Below are 19,050 nucleotides of genomic sequence, written 5' to 3' on the forward strand. Positions count from 1 at the left end.
AGAGAGAGAGAGAGAATGGGTGCACCAGGGCCACCAGCCACTGCAAATGAACTCCAGATGCATGCGCCCTCTTATGAATCTGGCTAATATGTGTCCTGGGGAATCAAGCCTTGAACCGGGGTTCTTAGGCTTCACAGGCAAGCACTTAACTACTAAGCCATCTCTCCAGCCCAATGTCCATTCTCTCTCTCTCTCTGCCTCTAATAAATGAATTAAAAATAAATAAAATTATTTAAAAAAAACAAAACAAAAGGGGGGAGATGAGGAAAGTGAGGAGACATAACCAGAACTATGTAGATGTACATATTAATAAAGAATAAAAATAAAATAGGGTTGGAGAAATTGTTCAGTGGTTAAAGTGCTTGTGTCTACAAAGCTAATGACCCAGGTTCGATTCCATAGTACCCAGGAAAAGTCAAATGCACAAAGTGGTACATGTATTTAGAATTTGTCTATAATGGCTAAAGGCCCTGCTGTACCCATTTTCTTTCTCTTTTTCCTTGAAAAGAACTAAAGTTTTTTTTTGTTTTTTTTTTGTTATTGTTGTTTGTTTGTTTGTTTGCTCATTTTTTCTAGGTAGGGTCTCACTCTAGCTCAGGCTGACCTGAAATTTACTATGTTGTCTCAGGGTGGCCTTGAACTCGTGGCAATCTTCTTACCTCTGCCTCCCAAGTGCTGGGATTAAAGGTGTGCCCCACCAGGCCTGGTGCCAAATAAACTTAGAGAAGAAAGCATCAAATAAAAAATAAAAATGGGGGCTGGAGAGATGGCTTAGCGGTTAAGCGCTTGCCTGCGAAGCCTAAGGACCCCGGTTCGAGGCTCGGTTCCCCAGGTCCCACGTTAGGCAGATGCACAAGGGGGCGCACGCGTCTGGAGTTCGTTTGCAGAGGCTGGAAGCCCTGGCGCGCCCATTCTCTCTCTCGCCCTCTCTCTATCTGTCTTTCTCTCTGTGTCTGTCACTCTCAAATAAATAAATAAATAATAAAAAAAATTTTAAAAAAAATGGGGCTGGAGAGATGGCTTAGTGGTTAAGACATTTGCCTGTAAAGCCAAAGGATCCCTGTTTGATTCTCCAGGACTTACATAAGCCAGATGCACAAGAGGTTGGAGGCATGTCCATTCTCTCTCAAATAAATAAATAAATAAAAATTTTAAAAATTAAAAGAAAAATATAGTCTTACCAAAAGTTCTTTTATTGCAATCCTCATCACTTTTTCAGTCTCATTTATTTCCAGAGGTCTAGCAATGGCTTCTGCTCTCAGTTTCTAGGAGAGATAAAATCATTTACACATTTTCAGAAAAGGCATTATCTTTTCTTCATTTGCTGTCAATTTTTTGTCCCCTTTAGAGATTTGTTGTGTTGCCCAGGCTGGGCTTGAACTCACATTCCTCCATCCTCAGTCTCCCAAGTGGCCAAGTTTATAGGTGTGTACCACAGTGCCTGTCACAGAAAGGAGACTTAAATATGGCTTATGAGCTAATTCTCCAAAATTTTGTTACAGGAGCTTGGAACACACAACCAGTAGTGAAATGGATGGCTCAGCATGCAGTGTCCTGTATTCATTCCCGGACACCAAAGAAAACAACCACAAAGTTTCACGGCAGTGTGAATCTGATGCGGAATCTCCTGCAGTTGTCAGCATTTCCTCCTGACATCTCTGATGCCTACCTAGCCTCCTGCTCCCCAGAGCTCAGAGGTTCTCTTTTCAGCTCAGGGCCCCAATATGCCCCTAATTCCATTGGCAAACCTGAAGATAGTATTCACACCTTTACTCCCATGCTTGGTTTCTGACCTGTAATCTGTGGTGGTAACCACCAAACTAAGCACAATACCATGGTCTGCATTTGCACCAGCCTCAACAATTCTTTTTTTTTTTTTTTAATTTTTATTAGCATTTTCCATGATTATAAAAAAAATCCCATGGTAATTCCCCCCTCCACACTTTCCCCTTTGAAATTCCATTCTCCATCATATTACCTCCCCATCTCAATCTCAGCAATTCTTTTCATGATTAAATTTCTAAACTGCCTATAACTGACAAATACCAATAAAATCAGCAACTCTGGGCCTGCACAGGCATTAATCATAAGCCAAACAAGGAGCTCTTTGTGCTTTTAAAATCAGGATTGGGGCTGGAGAAATGGCTGAGAGGTTACGGCACTTGCCTGTGAAGCCTAAAGAACTCATGTTTGAATCTCCAGGTCCCATGTAAGCCAAACGTAGTGACTCAAGCGCACAATGTCACACATGTGCCACAAGGGGGTGCACACTTCTAGAGTTCATTTGTAGCAGAAGGCCCTGGAGCACCCATTTTCTCTCCTCTTTCTCTCTCTCAAAAAAAAAAAAAAAAAATCAGGGCAGGAAATGTCAGAGACACAGGATTTTAACATGGATGCAATAATGAGACTGACTATAGACTGTTGTGTCTCTACCCCAAATTACATGTTGAAATCCTAATCCATATTGCAATACTAGATGAGTCTTTAGTAAGTGATTGAATCACTAGGGTGGTAGCTCCATGACTAGGCTGAATGCACCTCACCTCTCCAGTTTGGTAGAAAATTACCGAGGTGGACATTATAACTTACTTGAGAAGGTAGAGCATGGAGCCTTGCCTGTGGCTGGCACTGGTCCTCAACGAATTTTTTTTTTTTTAAGGTAGTCTCACTCTAGTCCAGGCTGACCAGGAATTCACTATGTAGTCTCAGAGTGGCCTCAAACTCATGATGATCCTTCTACCTCTGCCTCCCGAGTGCTGGGATTAAATGGGATTAAAGGCATGCACCACCACGCCCAGCACTCAGTGAAATTTTAATGAGTGCATGAAGGACATAGACTGACAAAGGGCCTGTAACTTCAGTATTCAGGAGACAGAGGCAGGAGGAGCACAAAGTCCAAGCTAGTTGGCACTATATAGGAGACCCTGTCTCAAAAACACAAAAAACAAAACAATAACAACAACAAAAAACAAACAAACAAGGGACCGGTGTGGTTCAGGTGTTTGCCTGCAAAGCCTAATGACGCAGGTTTGATTCCCCAGCACCCACATAAAAGCCAGATGCACAAAATATACATGTGTCTAGACTTCCTGCTCAGTGGGTAGAGGCCCTGGTGCACGTATTCTTGCTCTCCACTTGTAAATAAATAAATGAAGTATTTTAAACAAACAAACAAAACAAAACAAAAAACAACCAACCAAATACTGGATTGGGGCCTTTACTCAGATCATGACTGTAAACAACTGAGAGGCACTGTCTTCAGAGGCCCACAGTTGTGTAGGGAACAGTTTAGCCACTGACTGCTTATTCACTATAGGACATTGCTGAAAGAGCCCTACCTGATAGGGAGAAAATGTAATATGATTAAAAGTAAAACTATTAAAGCCGAGCGTAGTGGTGCTCACCTTTAATCCCAGCACTTGGGAGGCAGAAGTCAGATCAGAGGATCACCCTGAGTTCGAGGCCACCCTGAGGCTACATAGTGAATTCCAGATCAGCCTGGACTAGAATGAAATACTACCTTGAAAAACCAAAAAAAAAAAAAAAAATGTAGAAAAGTAAAAATGTCAAATGTCAGGTGTGGTGGTGCATGCCTTTAATCCCAGCACTTGGGAGGCAGAAGTAGGAGGATTGTCATGAGTTCAAGGCCACCCTGAGACTACATAATGAATTTCAGGTCAGCCTGGGCTAGAGTGAGATACTACCTCGAAAAACCAAAAAAAAAAAAGGTAAAACTGTCAGATTGAACATGCATACTTCAAACACCATGAATCTTTGCAGGTAAGTATTCCATGTTACTTCAGGGGTTACATGTCTTTTAAAAAAAAATTTATTTATTTGCAAGCAGAGAGAAAGAGAAGAGAGAAAGGGGGGAGAGGAGGAAAGGGAGAAGGAGAGGGAGAGAACGGGCCCGCCAGGGCCTCCAGCCACTGCAAACGAACTCCAGATGAATGTGCCACCTTGTGCATCTGATTACGTGGGTCCTGGGAAATCACACCTGGGTCCTTTGGCTTTGTAGGCAAACGCCTTAACCGCTAGGCCATCTTTCCAGCCCCATATGTCTTCTTAACTCAGTGGTTCTCAAACTGCTATTTGGTAGAAATTTTGATGCCTGGTTCTCTCTTTTTTTTGGGGGGGGGGCATGTGTTTCAAGGCTCACCAGTTAAAAGTGCTTGCTTCCAAGGCCTGTTAGTTTAGGCACAATTCCTCAGCTACCCATGTAAGGCCAGGAGCAGAAAGTAGCACAAGCATCTGGTGTTCATTCACAGCAGCAAGAGATCCCAGCACAGCCATGCACACAAACAGATAATCTTTAAAAAGAAAACCAGAAAGAGAAAATCTGTATTCATTATCTGAACACTGCTTACCCTCAACTCCACCTCCTTGCCCAGCAAGTCATACAGAGATGCTCCTTTTGCAGTGATTTCAGAAGCAAGCTGCCTGGCTGCTTTCAAATCTGCAATCTGTAAGAAAAATAGCAAAAAAAACAGTGTGTTTGTATGTCGTCTGTGCACACCATGTGCAAGCAGAGAACAATTACTATCCTCTTCTGTAAATCTTCCACTTTATTTCCCTGGCCAGAATCCCTAAGCCTGGAGCTCACCGTTTTTGGTTAAACTGACTCACCAGCAAGCCCCAGTGATCCTCCTGTGTCCACTCCCTTTAGCACTGGCCTTACCCGCATGCACAACAATGCCCATCTTTTTACATATTGACTGTAACAGACCTTGTGCATCTTTAGCCCTGTTATTCAGCCTGACTCCCTAAAAAAACGCGACAGGAGAACAGGATTTCTTTCCTCTTGTTCAGACCTGTAATCCCAGTGCTTGAACATTACCTGGAAAATATTAGGCCTTTAACAGCTGAGTTTATTGTGACTTTATCTTTATCCCAACACTGATGAGAATAAAACTGTTACCACAAACTGACCAACTCTTCTCAGTCAAGCCGTGAGAAACGTAGTGATGAAGTCAGACACCACCATCCCATTCCCAATTTTGAGAAGTGAACATCCCCTCTCCACAAGTTCTTCATTACACTGACCTTGGAGCCAAGGTCAAACTTGAATTTGCTGATGTCTTCCTCCCCTACTTTAGAGGCCTCCATTCCTTTGGTCTTCATAGCATTGTAAAGGACGGACGTGATCTTCAACAGTTCTTTCACTGCATAACCATCTGCTTGGTAAAGCTTCTTAGTATTGAGTTTTATATGTGCCTTTGTGGCCTGTTTTGAGACAGAAACACATAAACAATGTTTTCTTTCTCTTTCTTTCTTTCTTTCTTTTTTTTTAACTTAAATAAGGTCTTATCATGTAACCCAGGTTAGCCTGGGATCAACTATGTAACCCAGGCAGGATTTAAACCCTTGACCCACCTGCTTCATTCTCACAGCACCAAGATTACAAAGCATGTACTGCCACCGCCTGCTTCATATTTAAGGCCCTTTCAATATGTCTGAAACAAACTCCATGTAGTTAATTTGCCAACAATTATGATATAACCCCATAATTAAGGATAAAACATCTAAGGACCTCATATTTTTGTGGAGAATTTGGTAAATTACCAAAATTGGGCTGGAGAGATGGCTTAGTGGTTAACAGCACCTCCGTGCAAGTATGAGGACCTGAGGATGCCTAAGAGACCACTCAAGTTTGATCTCCAGAACCCACATTAAAAGCTGGGTGTGGGGCTGGAGAGATGGCTTAGCGGTTAAGCGCTTGCCTGTGAAGCCTAAGGACCCCGGTTCGAGGCTCGGTTCCCCAGGTCCCACGTTAGCCAGATGCACAAGGGGGCGCACACGTCTGGAGTTCGTTTGCAGAGGTTGGAAGCCCTGGCGCGCCCATTCTCTCTCTCTCCCTCTATCTGTCCTTCTCTCTGTGTCTGTCATTCTCAAATAAATTAAAAAAAAAATTAAAAAAAAAAGCTGGGTGTGGCCACATGTCTATCACCCCAGTCCTATGGAGAGCAGAGACCAGAGAATAAATAAAACATCACAATAAAACATCAAGCTCTGGAATCAGTAAGAGATTTTGGACAAATAAGAATGGGCAGAGAGGGCCAGAGTTAAGGTGCTTGCCTGCGAAGCCTAAGAATTCATGTTCAAATCTCCAGGTCCCATGTAGCCAGTGATGCAAGTGTGCTATCTCACACATATGCCACAAGAGGGCACACTTGTCTGGCATTCGGTCGCAGTGCCTGAAGGCCCTGGTGCACCCATTCTTTCTCAAAAAAAATAGTAAAAATGAAAAAAAAAAAAAAAAAAGAATGGGCAGAGCCAGGCATGGTGGCCATACCTTTAATCCCAGAACATGGGAGGCTAAGGTAGGAAGATCACCAAGAGTTCAAGGCCAGCTTGGACTACAGAGTGAATTTCAGGTTAGCCAGGGCTAGGGTGAGATTGTGCCTCAAGAAAGCTCCCTCCTACTCGCTTTCCCACTCCAGCAAAAATAAATAAACAAACCACACAGGCAGGGGCAATGGAGCAGGATACTCAATGTTCAGCTCCAGCCACCAGAGCAAATGCATGGGGGGAGGGTAGCACATATACATATAAACACCACACATGCACCCTACATTACACACACAGAAGACACCAAAATTATAAATGCACATATCTTCTGACACAGAAATTCCAATTCCAAGAACTACTCTAGGAATATATTCACACACATACAAAATGAGATGTTTAGTCTATGCACTACAGAACTGTTTCAAATAGCAGAATTTGTAAACCACCAAGTAACTATGTAAGTTACATCAGTTGTGGTATATCTATGCGAGTAATATTATTACTCAAGTGACGAAAACCAGCTGCTGCTACAGTGTCATTCAGCGTGTTAATGTGTGTAGCAGGAATGAAAAATAACATGCACTTTGGGGGCCTGGCTCAGTCATTAAAGATGCTTACTTGCAAAGCCTGCTGCATCAAGTTCGATTCCCCAGTACCCACATAAAGCCAGATGCACAAAATGGCATATACATCTGGAGTTCATTTGGAATGGCAAGTATACTCATACTCAAGCTCTCTCTCAAGTAAGTAAATAAAAATATCTTTAAAAAGAATATACAAAAAATAAATAAAAGAATATGCATTCTTACTGAAAGGTGTGATGGTGCATGCTTTTAATCCCAGCACTGAGGAGGCAGAGGAAGGAGGATCAAGTGAGTTTGAAGGAAGCCTGAGACTACATAGTGGATTCTAGGTCAGCCTAAGCTAGAGTGAAATCCTACCTCAAAAAAAAGCATAAACAAACTTGGGGATAAATTCAGCTATTTTAAATAGTGGTTACCATGAGTGTAGCTGGACCCAGAACAGACCTTCTAGAAATTATTTTGCTCTACATGACTTCGTAATTTTTAAAATTCTTAAAACCATAAAACATTACCTATTCAAGAATAAATAAAACTCTTAACAAATAACAAATTAAGAGCCAAGGAAAAAAAACCAAAAAGACTTGGTGAAATGGTGTAACAGAAACCTGGTAATGGGATGGTTTTAGAAAATAAACTCAATTCAAAGGCAGCCCTAATTAGGATCCATTCTTTTCTAATTTACTGGACCTTATAACTCCACAAAATAACTGAACTAACCATAAACTGGGCAACGGCCTTAATGAAGAAAACACGGTCTTGTTCAGTTTCAACATCAGAAGGGATGTCAGTCTGTGGCTCATACCTACCAGAGAGAGAACAAGCATTAAAGTCCACTGAGGAAAAGCCAGTGTGGTGGCACACATCTGTAATTGTAGCACTTGGAAGATGGAGGCAAGACGATCAGTTCAAATTCATCCTTGGATACATACATTTTGAGGCCAGACTATGCTACAGTGAGACTTTGTGTCCAAAGGGGGGAAGAAAAAAAGAATGGATATGGAGGCACCTGTAATTGAAACACTTAGGAGGCAGAGGGGGGAGGATCACCTCAAGACTCAGGCCAGCCTGGACGAAATAGCAAGACCTTGTCTCAAAAATACAAACAAAACAAAACAAAAAACACTGATAGAAAGGGGTCAACTGGTGCTGGAGAGAGAGACGGTTCAGTAGTTAAAGGCCCAAGTTCAACTTCCCAGTAACCACATAAAGCCAGATGTACAACGTGGCACATGTCTAGAGGTCATCTGCAGTGACAGGAGGCCTTGTTGTGCACATACACACACACATCCTCTCAAATAAATATTTTTTAAATATTATTTTAATAAATATTTTTTAAATATTATTTTTTATGTGAGAGAGACACACACAGAGAAAAGTGGTGTGCCAGGGCCTCCAGCCACTGGAAACAAACTCCAGATGCATGCACCACCTTGTGCATATGGCTTACATGGGTATTGGGGATTTGAATCTGGGTCCTTAGGCTTCACAAAGCACCTTAACCACTAAGCCATCTCTCTAGCCCTACACTCAGATGATTTTTAAAAACTTTTATGTAGGAATTTGCTTATGTGCATGTGTGTATGTATGTAGGTATGGGTACCATAGGGTTTCTTGCTTACATCACTTTGTGTCTGGGTGCTGAGGAACTGAACCCAGGCTGGCAGACTTTGTAAGCAAGCTCCTTTAACTACTGAGCCATCTTTCCATTTCCCTAATGTGATTTTTTTTTTTTTTTTAAATTTGAGAGCGACAGACACAGAGAGAAAGACAGATAGAGGGAGAGAGAGAGAATGGGCGCGCCAGGGCTTCCAGTCTCTGCAAACGAACTCCAGACGCGTGTGCCCCCTTGTGCATCTGGCTAACGTGGGACCTGGGGAACCGAGCCTCGAACCGGGGTCTTTAGGCTTCACAGGCAAGCGCTTAACCGCTAAGCCATCTCTCTCCAGCCCCCTAATGTGATTTTTTTTGTGTGTTTTTGAGACAGGGCCTCACTGTAGCTCAGGCTAACCTAGAATTCACCGTGTAGTCTCAAGGTGGCCTCCAACTCATGGCAATCCTCCTACCTCTGCCTCCTGAGTGCTGGGATTAAAGGTGTGCGCCACCACGCCCAGCACTCTAATGTGATTTTTATCAGGCTATATTCACATGTCATGTTCAATTGTACCATAATCTTTTTCCTTCTTCTTCATGACAACATTATCTGGTTTCCACTTAGTTAATGAACAAAACTGAGAATTCATCCTGGGGCTCAAATAATGTACAATTCTAACCTTTTCACAAGCCAGAGAAGCACTTCAGAAACAAGTCCAAAATTAGGTGTGCGGAAATTTTCCATAGAAATAAGTCGTGGGTATCCCAGAGCTCTCATCATCTCTGTGAAATCTGTCCAATATAAAATACAATTCAATTAGTCCTTGTCAGCAACTACATTTGCTAAGGAGTTAATCCTAGCTATTGTTCTGGCTTTTCCTCATTTTGGTTGTTTCAACATATGGACAGCATTAGGGAGGAGGAAAGGAGATAAATTTAAAATACTTATTTACTACCTGAAAAGTAGTTAAGTTTAATGGAAGAAGTAGACGTTCTTCAGGAAACTGAGGCTTGGAGATTAGCTGTGGCTTTACTCTCTCTCTTTCTGTCTGACATGTTTCTTTATCACTCAAAATCAGAACTATCTGGCTTTACAAAATGTCATGAGAAAAAATATGGATAATGGTTATTTATGGGAGAGCCAGAATATAATGAAGACTGTATTTCAGAGTTGTCTATTCTTTTTGTTTGCTTTTTGTCCTTTTTGTTTTTTGAGGTAGGGTATCCCTCCAGTGCAGGCTGGCCTGGAATTCACTATGTAGTCTCAGGGTGGCCTTGAACTCACAGCAATCTTCCTACCTCTACCTCCTGAGTGCCGGGATTAAAGGCATGCATCACCACGCCTAGCTAGGTTGTTCATTCTTATTGAGCATACAAGATCTTCAAAACAAAGATTAGTTGTTTCATATTCAGAAAAAACTTTAAAGAGTACTTGAACTATAAGAGCAATATTTAGACTTACTATAAAACAGATTAATAAATACTAATGGGCTGGAGAGATGGCTTAGCAGTTAAGCGCTTGCCTGTGAAGCCTAAGGACCCCGGTTCGAGGCTTGGTTCCCCAGGTCCCACGTTAGCCAGATGCACAAGGGGCGCATGCGTCTGGAGTTCGTTAGCAGAGGCTGGAAGCCCTGGCGCGCCCATTCTCTCTTTCTCCCTCTATCTGTCTTTCTCTCTGTGTCTGTCGCTCTCAAACAAATAAATAAATTAAAAAAAAAATTCCAGTGCCACCAGGCATGGTGACACATGCCTTTAAAAAAAATAAATACTAATACTGGGCTGGAGAGATGGATTAGCAGTGAAGGTGCTTGCCTGCAGAGCCTAAGGACCCATGTTCAACTCTCCAGGTCCCATGTAAGCCAGACACGCAAGGTGACACAAATGCAAAGTCACACATTCGCACAAGATGGCTTATGCGTCTGGAGTTCAACTGCAGTGGCTGAAGGTTGTGGTGGGCCAATTCTCTCTCTCTCTCTCTCTCATAAAAAAGGCCAATCTGTTGGGCTGGAGAGATGGCTTAGCAGCTAAGGCACTTGCCTGCAAAGCCAAAAGACCCAGGTTCGATACCCCAGGACCCACGTAAGCCAGATATATAAGGTGGCGCATACATCTGGAGTTCATTTGCAGTGGCTGGAGGCCCTGGCACACCCATTCTCTCCCTCTCTCTCTCTACCTGCCTATTTCTGTATCTCTCTCTCCCAAATAAATAAAAATAAAACAAGTGTAAATGAGATTGTTTAAAACAAAAAAGCCAATCTGTCGGGCTTGCCTCAAAAATAAAAAAGTAATGCTAATACTAGACTGGAGAGATGGCTCAGTGGTTAAAAGTGCTTGCTTGCAAAGCCTTACAGTCTGGCTTGATTCCCAGTAACCATGTAAAGCCAGGTACACAAAGTGGTGCATGCATTTGGAGTTCACTTGCAGCAGCAACAGGCCCCAGTGCACACATATTATCTCCCTTTCTTTCTCTGATCAGACATAAATAAAAAAAAAAAAATAGAGAAGTACTAATACTAGGGCTGAGAGGCAGCTCGGTGGATAAAGTGCTCACTGCTAAGGACTTAATAGCAGGGTTCAGTTCCTGAAAGCCACAGTAGGATCCCAGCACACTGAGGGAGATAGGCGGCAGGGACAGCAAATTTCCCAGAACTCGAGGCGAGCCCAGCAAAACAAGAATCCAGGAAGAAAAACTCTACCTCAGATGAGGTGTAAAGGCAAGGACCACCCATGAAGTTAGCTTCCGGCCTCCACACACATGCTGCGGCACATGTGCACCCACACTCCTACACGGGAACATGCTTATGAGCACTTACGCTGAACCCAGGCTGGCAGACGTTGTAACTGCTCAGCCACCTTCCCAGTCCCCTAATCTGATTTTTAAAAAAAGTTTTATTTTTACTTATTTATTTAAGAGGGAGAAAGGGAGACAATGGGTGCCCCAGGGCTTCCAGCTGCTGCAAACGAACTTCAGGTGCTTGTGCATCTGACTTTACATGGGTACTGGGGAATTGAACCTGGGTCTTTTGGCTTTACAGACAAGCTTCTTAACCACTAAGCCATCTCTTCAGCCCTCACAGTCAAGCTTTGCCTAAATACTTCTTCCAGCTAAGCAGTACTCACCAAATTCTGTTAACTCTGTAGTATTGTCAAATGCAGACTAAGGGTTCTGTCCATATGTCACACAATTACACATTTATTTATTTAAAGTGAATCCTGAATTTTTGCACAGCACAACTCTATTCGATAATTGCCTAGCTAAATGATGGCCTCATCAAAAACTACCTGAGAGCCGGGCGGGCGTGGTGGCATACACCTTTAATCCCAGCACTCAGGAGGCAGGGGTAGGAGGATCGCCGTAAGCTCTAGGCCACCCTGAGACTACATAGTGAATTCCAGGTCAGCCTGGGCCAGAGTGAGAGCCTACCTCGAAAAAAACAAAAAACAAAACAAATAAACCTACCTGGGAGAAGCCAGCTGCCTTGACACTACACAGTCACTGTGGTGGTTTGATTCAGGTGTCCCCCATAAACTTAGGTGTTCTGAATGTTAGGTTCCCAGCTGATGGATATTTGGGAATTAATGCCTCCTGGAGGGAGTGTATTCTTGGGGGCGGGCTTATGGGCTTTATAGCCAGTTTCCCCATGCCAGTGTTTGGCACACCCTCCTGTTGCTGTGGTCCATCTTATGCTGGTCAGAGGGTGATGTCCCCCTTCTGCTCATGCCATCGTTTTCCCCTGCCATTGTGAAGCTTCCCCTCAAGCCTGTGAGCCAAAATAAACCTCTTTTTCCCAGAATCTACTCTTGGTTAGGTGATTTCTACCAGCAATGCGAACCGGACTGCAACAGTAAAGACTGCAACAGTCACCAAGTACCCTGGGTTCCTGGAAGACTCGATCTGCTCAAGGCTGATGCTAACAGCTCCATCAGTAAAAGGTTACACCTATTCTTGAACATTTACAACTAATTCATAACCAAAGGAGTACCCTAATGCTTAAGACTCCTCAGTCCAGCAATTTGGTGAGAAAACTGGCCTGAAAGAGGACCCTCAGACTGTACCAAACTGGGACTCATCTGCTACTCCTCTGCAGGTGGAGTCAGACTTGGGGTCACATGGTCCTATGTCTTAAGTCTTTGGTTCCATCCAGTTCTGTGATCTAGCGGAAGCTAGCTCTTCTACCTGTCTGTCCTTCAAAGTATTTCGACCATTTAATTCGCTTTTAAAATCATGTATGTATGTATGTGTGTATACCTATCTATCTCCTGGCATATAACGGATGTCCCCTCAAAGGATTACTAGACCCCACCATCTTCCCACGTCCCCACCCGCCCGGTAAAGGTATTCAAGTCCCCTTCTCATTAGTCCCTTCAAAAGGATGCCCCTGGGCTTTGGAATTCAGGCCACGTGGATTCAAACTCCAATGCCACCTCGACCACCTGTCACTTGTCCAAATCACTTGACCCTCTTGGTGCCTGTTTCCTCATCTCTACACCACAACGATATGTAGCAAAGGAAAGAAAAGTAAGAAAAAAGAAAAGTCCGCCGCAATTGCCAACATCAACACGCCGTCCCCGCCCTCGGTTTAGCTGTCGCTCTAACTCAGGGAAGATTTCCACGACCCGGGCCCTCCCTTCGCCACGCGGCCGCGAGCGGGGCTGGCTCGGGAGAAAGCGTGGTGAAACGAGGCAAGATGAAACATGGAGCTCCTGGGCCGCTCTGGCCACATCTAGCCATACGGAGGGCGCTAGCAAGTCCTGTCCAGCCGGGCATGTCTGCGGCTCAGGGCTGCGGGGCTGGGGCGAACGAGGGTTCGAGCCCCGACTCTCTGGAAAACCCGCACGCACCGCGGGGGGAGGAGGGGGCTTACTGCGGAGGTCGCGGAAAGACATGGCGACGGCGCTGCGGCCCCGGCACCCGGCCCCGGTCACCTCGGCTGGAGCCTCTACCTTCACAGGCCCGGCGCTCGCTGGTCTCTATAGCAACCCGCCGAGCTCCGGACGGCACACGACTGGGACCAAACTAGACCGTAAGCGGAAGCCGCCGCGGAGTGCGCATGCGCACAAGGAAGTAGCCGGCGAGATGCGCCGGATTCTGGCAAAGGGTTGACGCGTCCCTGAAGGCCTGCGTGCTTGACAGACCGCTCGTTTTCGCTCGCGTCTACAAAGAGCGTGCTAGAATCTCACGAAGTCCGGTGTTGCCGCGGTCGAAGCCGCAAACACTGTCAGCAAGTGGAAGGCAACGACGCGGCAATGCCCACTGCGAGGCCACAGAGGTGCCCGCGCAGTCGTCCCGGGCTGCACCACAGGCCGGAGGGCGGGCCCCCTGCGCTTTGGGGCGTTTCCCCTCCCGGGCGCTCTGAGCTCACGAGCTGTGCCCGGTAATCCCGGGGCTCAGGCGAGCTAGAAAGGCTGGGGGGGGAAATGAACCAGCCTAGAAAGGTGGGCGAAAAATGCAGATTCCAAGATGGGTGGGCGCAGGATCGAAGGACTCCTTCTGCCCAAGTAATAAACATGTAAGAACTTGGCGTGAGGCTAGAGAGAGAGCTTAGCGGTTAAGCGTTTGCCTGTGAAGCCTAAGGACACCGATTCGAGGCTCGATTCCCCGGGACTCACGTTAGCCAGCTGCACAAGGGTTCGCACGCATCTGGAGTTCCTTTGCAGTGGCTGGAGGCCCTGGCGCGCCCATTCTCTCTCTCTCTTTGTATCTGCCTTTCTCTCTGTGTCTGTCACTCTCAAATAAATTAAAAAAAAAAAAAGAACAAATAAAATTAAAAAAAAAAAAGAACTTGGTATGACAGCGCACAGTCTGCAGCAAATGGTTCTGGAACGACCGGGAAGCCATAGCAGATAAATGAACCTGACACTATAGGCAAAATTAACAGTGTCTTACAAACCTAAATGTAAAAGCTAAAATGATTTTCTAGAAGGAAATGTGAACATCTTTGTGACTGAGTTAGTCAACATTTCTTGGATACATCAAAGGGTTTTTAAAGTAATTTTGGGGGCTGGAGGGATGGCTTAGCGGTTAAAGTGCTTGCCTGCGAAGCCTAAGGACCCCAGGTTCCATTCCCCAGTATCCAGGTAAGTCAGAAGCACATGGTGGCACATGTGTTTGGAGTTTGGTTGCAATAGCTAGAGACCCTGGTGCAGCCATCCTCTCCATCTGCCTCTTTCTCTCAAATGACAACTTTATTATTTTTTAGTTTATTTTTTATTTATTTGAGAGTGACAAGACAGAGAAAGAGGCAGCGAGAGAGAGAATGGGCGCGCCAGGGCCTCCAGCCACTGCAAACGAACTCCAGACGCGTGCGCCCCCTTTGCCATCTGGCTAATGTGGGTCCCGCGGAATTGAGCCTCGAACCGGGGTCCTTAGCTTTCGTAGGCAAGTGCTTTAAGCCATCTCTCCAGCCCTCAAGTGACAACTTTAAAGTAGTTGTTTTGTTTTATATGTGCACAAAATAGGAGAGTTCCTGTTCCTGCACATCCAGTTGACTGTACAGCACTGCATAGTAGTAACATGGGAAATGGACTATTGGACAAGTGAAATGTCTAATCCAGTCACCTATAACTAACTACCTTTTACAAAAAAATTATTTATTTGAGAGAAAAAGAGGTGTGGGAGTGGGAGGGGAAGAGAATGGGCATGCCAGGGCCTCTGGCCACTGCAGGCGAACTCTAGATGCATGTGCCACCATATGCGTCTGGCTTATGTGGGTCCTGGGGAATCAAACCTGGGTCCTTTGTCTTTGCAGGCAAGCGCCTTAACCACTAAGCCATCTCTCCAGCCCTAAAACCACTTTTGCAGCATGTTCAAAGCATTAGTTCAGATCTCCCCAGGTCTCATTTCCCACCCACTGATGTGGAAACTGAGGACCTTAAGAGGTCACTCCAGAGAATGACTATACAATGTGCCAGAGCTAAATCTGTAGTTTATCCCACACCAATGACCAGGGAATTATTGCCTTATGGCATCTGTCCCTTCCTTTGCCCTCCTCCCACATGGCCCTGATTTGGATATCATCCTCTCCCAAACTAGGGGTTTCAAGGAAGGCTAAAGTCTACTGTGACATCATAAGAGCCAGTTGCCATGGGAGACCAGCATACCCAACTTCTAGGAAGGTTTACACAGGCCTTGCTGCACACAAGGCCTGGCCATCCCTCCCCCACCATACTGGCCCTCCATGGAATCCTTGGTCTGTGCGTTCTCTGAGCTGCGCATAAGAGAAGGTGCTGGGCTACAGGAAGGAGTGACAGGAGAGATGGCTCCTGTCCCAACCAGGGGTGACCACAAGGACATACATGCTTGGGAGAGGGGAATAACCATTGATGTAGGCCATATTATTCTGGACCAATCAAACCTCTTTTATTAACTATGAAGTTTCTTTTTTCTTTTTCTTTATTTATTTGAGAATGAGGCAGATATACATATATGCATATATATGGAGAGAGAGAGAGAGAGAGAATGGCATACCAGGGCCTCTAGCCACTACAACCAAACTCCAGATGCATGTGTCACCATGTGCATCTCTCTTACATGGATACTGGGGAATGGAACCTGGGTCCTTAGGCTTTGCATGCAAGCACCTTAGCTACTAAGTCATCTCTTGAGCCTCCCTTTTTTTGTGACTTTTCCAGGTAGGGTCTCACTCTAGCCCAGTCTAATCTGGAATTCACTGTTCAATCTCAGGGTGGCCTCGGACTCACGGCAGTCCTCCTACGTCTGCTTCCCAAATGCTGGGATTAAAGGTGTGCACCACCACGCCTGTTTTGTTTTTTTTTTTTTTTTTTTTTTTTTGAGGTAGGGACTCACTCTAGCCCAGGCTGACCTAGAACTCACTCTGTAGTTCCAGGCTGGCTTTGAACTCACAGTGATGCTCCTACCTCTGACTCCACCTATTTGGCTTCACTATGCATTCTCTTTCTTTAAAAAAAAAAATTACCAGTTTTTTTTTTGTTCATTTTTATTTATTTATTTGAAAGTGACAGAGAGAGAAAGAGGCAGATATATATATAGAGAGAGAATGGGCACGCCTGGGCCTTCAGCCACTGCAAACGAACTCCAGACCTGTGCACTCCCTTGTGCATCTGGCTAACATGGGTCCTGGGGAATCAAGCCTCAAACCAGGGTCCTTAGGCTTCACAGGCAAGCGCTTAACTACTAAGCCATCTCTCCAGCCCTCACTATACATTTTCTATACCAGGATCAGCATAGTCTTTTCTAGTGCCATGGGTAAAGGGTGGCATGCAGGGCAAAGGTGAAAGAGGTCTCAATGGCCAAGGTCCCAGGCTTCTCAGGCTTTCCGGTTGGTTGGTGAGCAAAGAGGCTTAAGGGGGAGGGAGGGACAGGGAAAGAGGCAGGAATCAGCCTACTGGACAGAGCAGCAGTTTGAGGCTGGGAAGGCTGGGAGTGGAACCTATCACATGAGCTGGACTTAGAAGAAGATGCCTGCCCTTCCCCCTCTGATGCTGGGCCCACTGGCCATCCCCTTCCTACTCTCCTCTCTGCAGATGCAGTGAACCGGGCCCCAGGACACCCCAGCCATCCTGACACACCACTCAACATCTACGAAGGAGGACTGGGGGCCCAGCAGCAGCAGTGTCCCAGTGCCCAAGGAAACAAGCCCAGGAACTTCCGGCTGCGTCATCTCCGAAGTCTGGCTCTTTACTTGCCTGGCCACATGCAGCCAGCTGGCCAGTGTCAGGGCCACTGGCTGGGCCTGCTCATGGCTGGGAGCAGCCTGCCAAGGCCTGAAGGCTCAGCCTGGTCCCTGGACCTCCCACAGGGGACACTGGGCTCAGGTAACAGCCATTGCTCAGCCTTTCTGGAAGCTCAATTGCCCAGGAACAGCCTGGGAAATACAGGTAAGCACCGTTGAGTCTGGGGACAGGACAGGGGACTCAGACGGACCTTCCCCCATTTCATAAAATTCTGCTAGGGATTAGGACAGGACATAGGGTCCAGGATACTCCAAAGAAGTCATGTCATGTTCCAGGGCCCAAGATTTTGTTGAATGTCTGTATCCCTGTACCCCACTGTTGACTTGAAACCATGAACGTGTCCAGGTCATAAAATTGCCAGGCCCATGGGGGTCTTAGCGGCAGTACTACAAAACTGGACTGAGCTAGAGTGGTCCAGCAAGGGCGTGTGAAGCAAAGGGGAAGACTGGACCCAGAGTCCTGTGTTCCTGTCCTAACTCTGCACTTTGATGTTCTTTGGCCTGCTCTCTCCCTTGGTTTCTACATTTGTAAAATGAAGGGTTCAGCTTGACCCACTTCCCTTTCTCCCACTGGTTCTCAGGGAAATTGTACCAACTCCTCATTGGTCATGAGAGGAATCAGGGTTTGGTTACCCGGGTTAGGCTGTTAGTCTCCTTGTGGGTTCCTCAAAGTGATTACTTTTTCCTCTTTCCTCAGCTTCCAGTTCCAGCATGGAGCCAGTGAAGGGTGACCCCTCCCAGTCTGGTCTCCCTGAAGGCTTGGGGCTCAGGTCAAAGAGGTCTTGGAGGGACCTGGAGGGGGCCATGTGTCCTTTGTGCAAGAGAACCTGCTCTGGGACCTTGGAGAGGCCATAAGGATCCTGAATGCCAGGGCTGGGAACATAAGGAGGGGAAGATGGCCGAGGAGGAGGAGGAGGAGGAGAAGGAGGAGGAGGCAGGTCCACAGAGGAAGGGCTCAGCCCCAGCAGCAGCCTTCTCCACTGAGGTGGCCTCCACAGCTACTGAGCACCAGGCCTGGGCTAGCCTGGGAATTTACAAGGAGGGGGGAGGAGGAGATCCCGTGGGAGGGACAGAAGACATGAAAGAATGCCCATGCCCTTGCAGTCTGCCCAAACGCCAGTCGGCCACTTGTACCTGGGAGGCCAGGCCAAGCAGAGAATCAGATTCCTGAGAGGCCAGAGAGTCCTCAGGTCTAATCTCAGTAAAAGCCAAGGCCTGCACGTCTTGTCCATTTCTGTGTCCATTAGGCCAGTGCAGTTAGATAGGCCCTGCATCTGTTCCAGGGAGCCTCCCACCCTTACTCCAGGGTACATGGAGAGTCACCAGCCAGGTCTGGGGAGGCTTCCTGAATGATGGGCTGCTGAGCATGGTGGCCAGGGTCTCAACAGGCCTAAATGTAGGGCATGGCACTGCAGGCCCAAGGGCAAAAAGGGTGAAGGAAGATAGGCCTGGTTTGGAGCAAACAGGGGAGAAACCAAGGTAGGCATGTGGGCCTGGATCCTATCCCGCCCCATCCCCCGCTTTTCTTTAATGCCCCATAGGCGTCTAGCGTGAGTGCCACAGCTCAGTTCTTGTCTGGACTAAACTCCAGTTCCTCCTGGGACCACCATTTTGGGCTTGATCAGCCTTTGCTGTGGAGCAGTCCTGCGCACTGTGCAGAGCTGAGCAGGCTCTTATTACATGTTGGCAGTTCCGTCCTTTGTGTGAGACCAGACATCAGTCAGCATCTGATATACATACCATCTGGAAGCATGACCAAGGTCTCTTAACTACCAGGCCGAATTGTCCTCAGAGCCTTCTCAGAACCAAGATGGAGCTGTGTATGTGTGTGTGTGTGTCGGGGGGGGGGGGTGTATAATTGCCCACCTGGGCCA

The 19,050-nt window shown here is 46.2% G+C and overlaps 2 protein-coding genes across 5 annotated transcripts in view; one reads left to right on the forward strand and one right to left on the reverse strand.

Annotated features, from left to right (window-relative positions):
• The window catches only part of Cluap1 (clusterin associated protein 1), a 35,348-nt gene extending 21,864 nt beyond the window's left edge, over nucleotides 1-13,484 (reverse strand). Inside the window, exons 1-6 of one of the 4 annotated variants that reach the window (XM_004652215.2) lie at nucleotides 13,328-13,484; nucleotides 9,143-9,254; nucleotides 7,590-7,674; nucleotides 5,044-5,223; nucleotides 4,368-4,463; nucleotides 1,182-1,265 (exon numbers count right to left, since the gene is read on the reverse strand). In XM_004652215.2, coding sequence (XP_004652272.1) covers nucleotides 1,182-1,265; nucleotides 4,368-4,463; nucleotides 5,044-5,223; nucleotides 7,590-7,674; nucleotides 9,143-9,254; nucleotides 13,328-13,349 — 579 coding nt within the window. In that variant the 5' untranslated portion in view covers nucleotides 13,350-13,484. Of the gene's footprint in view, nucleotides 1-1,181; nucleotides 1,266-4,367; nucleotides 4,464-5,043; nucleotides 5,224-7,589; nucleotides 7,675-9,142; nucleotides 9,255-13,327 lie in introns of those variants that run through there. The other 3 variants (XM_045161419.1, XM_045161421.1, XM_045161420.1) reach the window with 3 other exon arrangements.
• On the forward strand, nucleotides 13,338-18,498 carry C11H16orf90 (chromosome 11 C16orf90 homolog). The gene is made up of 3 exons (XM_045161430.1): nucleotides 13,338-13,486; nucleotides 16,968-17,321; nucleotides 17,874-18,498. Exons 1-3 carry the CDS (start codon nucleotides 13,348-13,350, stop codon nucleotides 18,029-18,031), a joined length of 651 nt encoding a protein of 216 aa, XP_045017365.1. The 5' UTR covers nucleotides 13,338-13,347; the 3' UTR covers nucleotides 18,032-18,498.
• The last annotated feature ends 552 nt before the right edge of the window (nucleotides 18,499-19,050 follow it).

The sequence above is a fragment of the Jaculus jaculus genome, chromosome 11 (genome assembly GCF_020740685.1).
Source record: "Jaculus jaculus isolate mJacJac1 chromosome 11, mJacJac1.mat.Y.cur, whole genome shotgun sequence".
NCBI classification, from domain to species: Eukaryota; Metazoa; Chordata; class Mammalia; order Rodentia; family Dipodidae; genus Jaculus; species Jaculus jaculus.

What these genes read in the sequence shown, in the direction of transcription:
- C11H16orf90 (XM_045161430.1), top strand. Translation starts at nt 13,348, where the DNA reads ATGGCGACGGCGCTGCGGCCCCGGCACCCGGCCCCGGTCACCTCGGCT. An exon ending in GACTGGGACCAAACTAGACC is followed by an intron (nt 13,487 to 16,967) that starts GTAAGCGGAAGC and finishes TCCTCTCTGCAG; the next exon opens with ATGCAGTGAACCGGGCCCCA. An exon ending in GAACAGCCTGGGAAATACAG is followed by an intron (nt 17,322 to 17,873) that starts GTAAGCACCGTT and finishes CTCTTTCCTCAG; the next exon opens with CTTCCAGTTCCAGCATGGAG.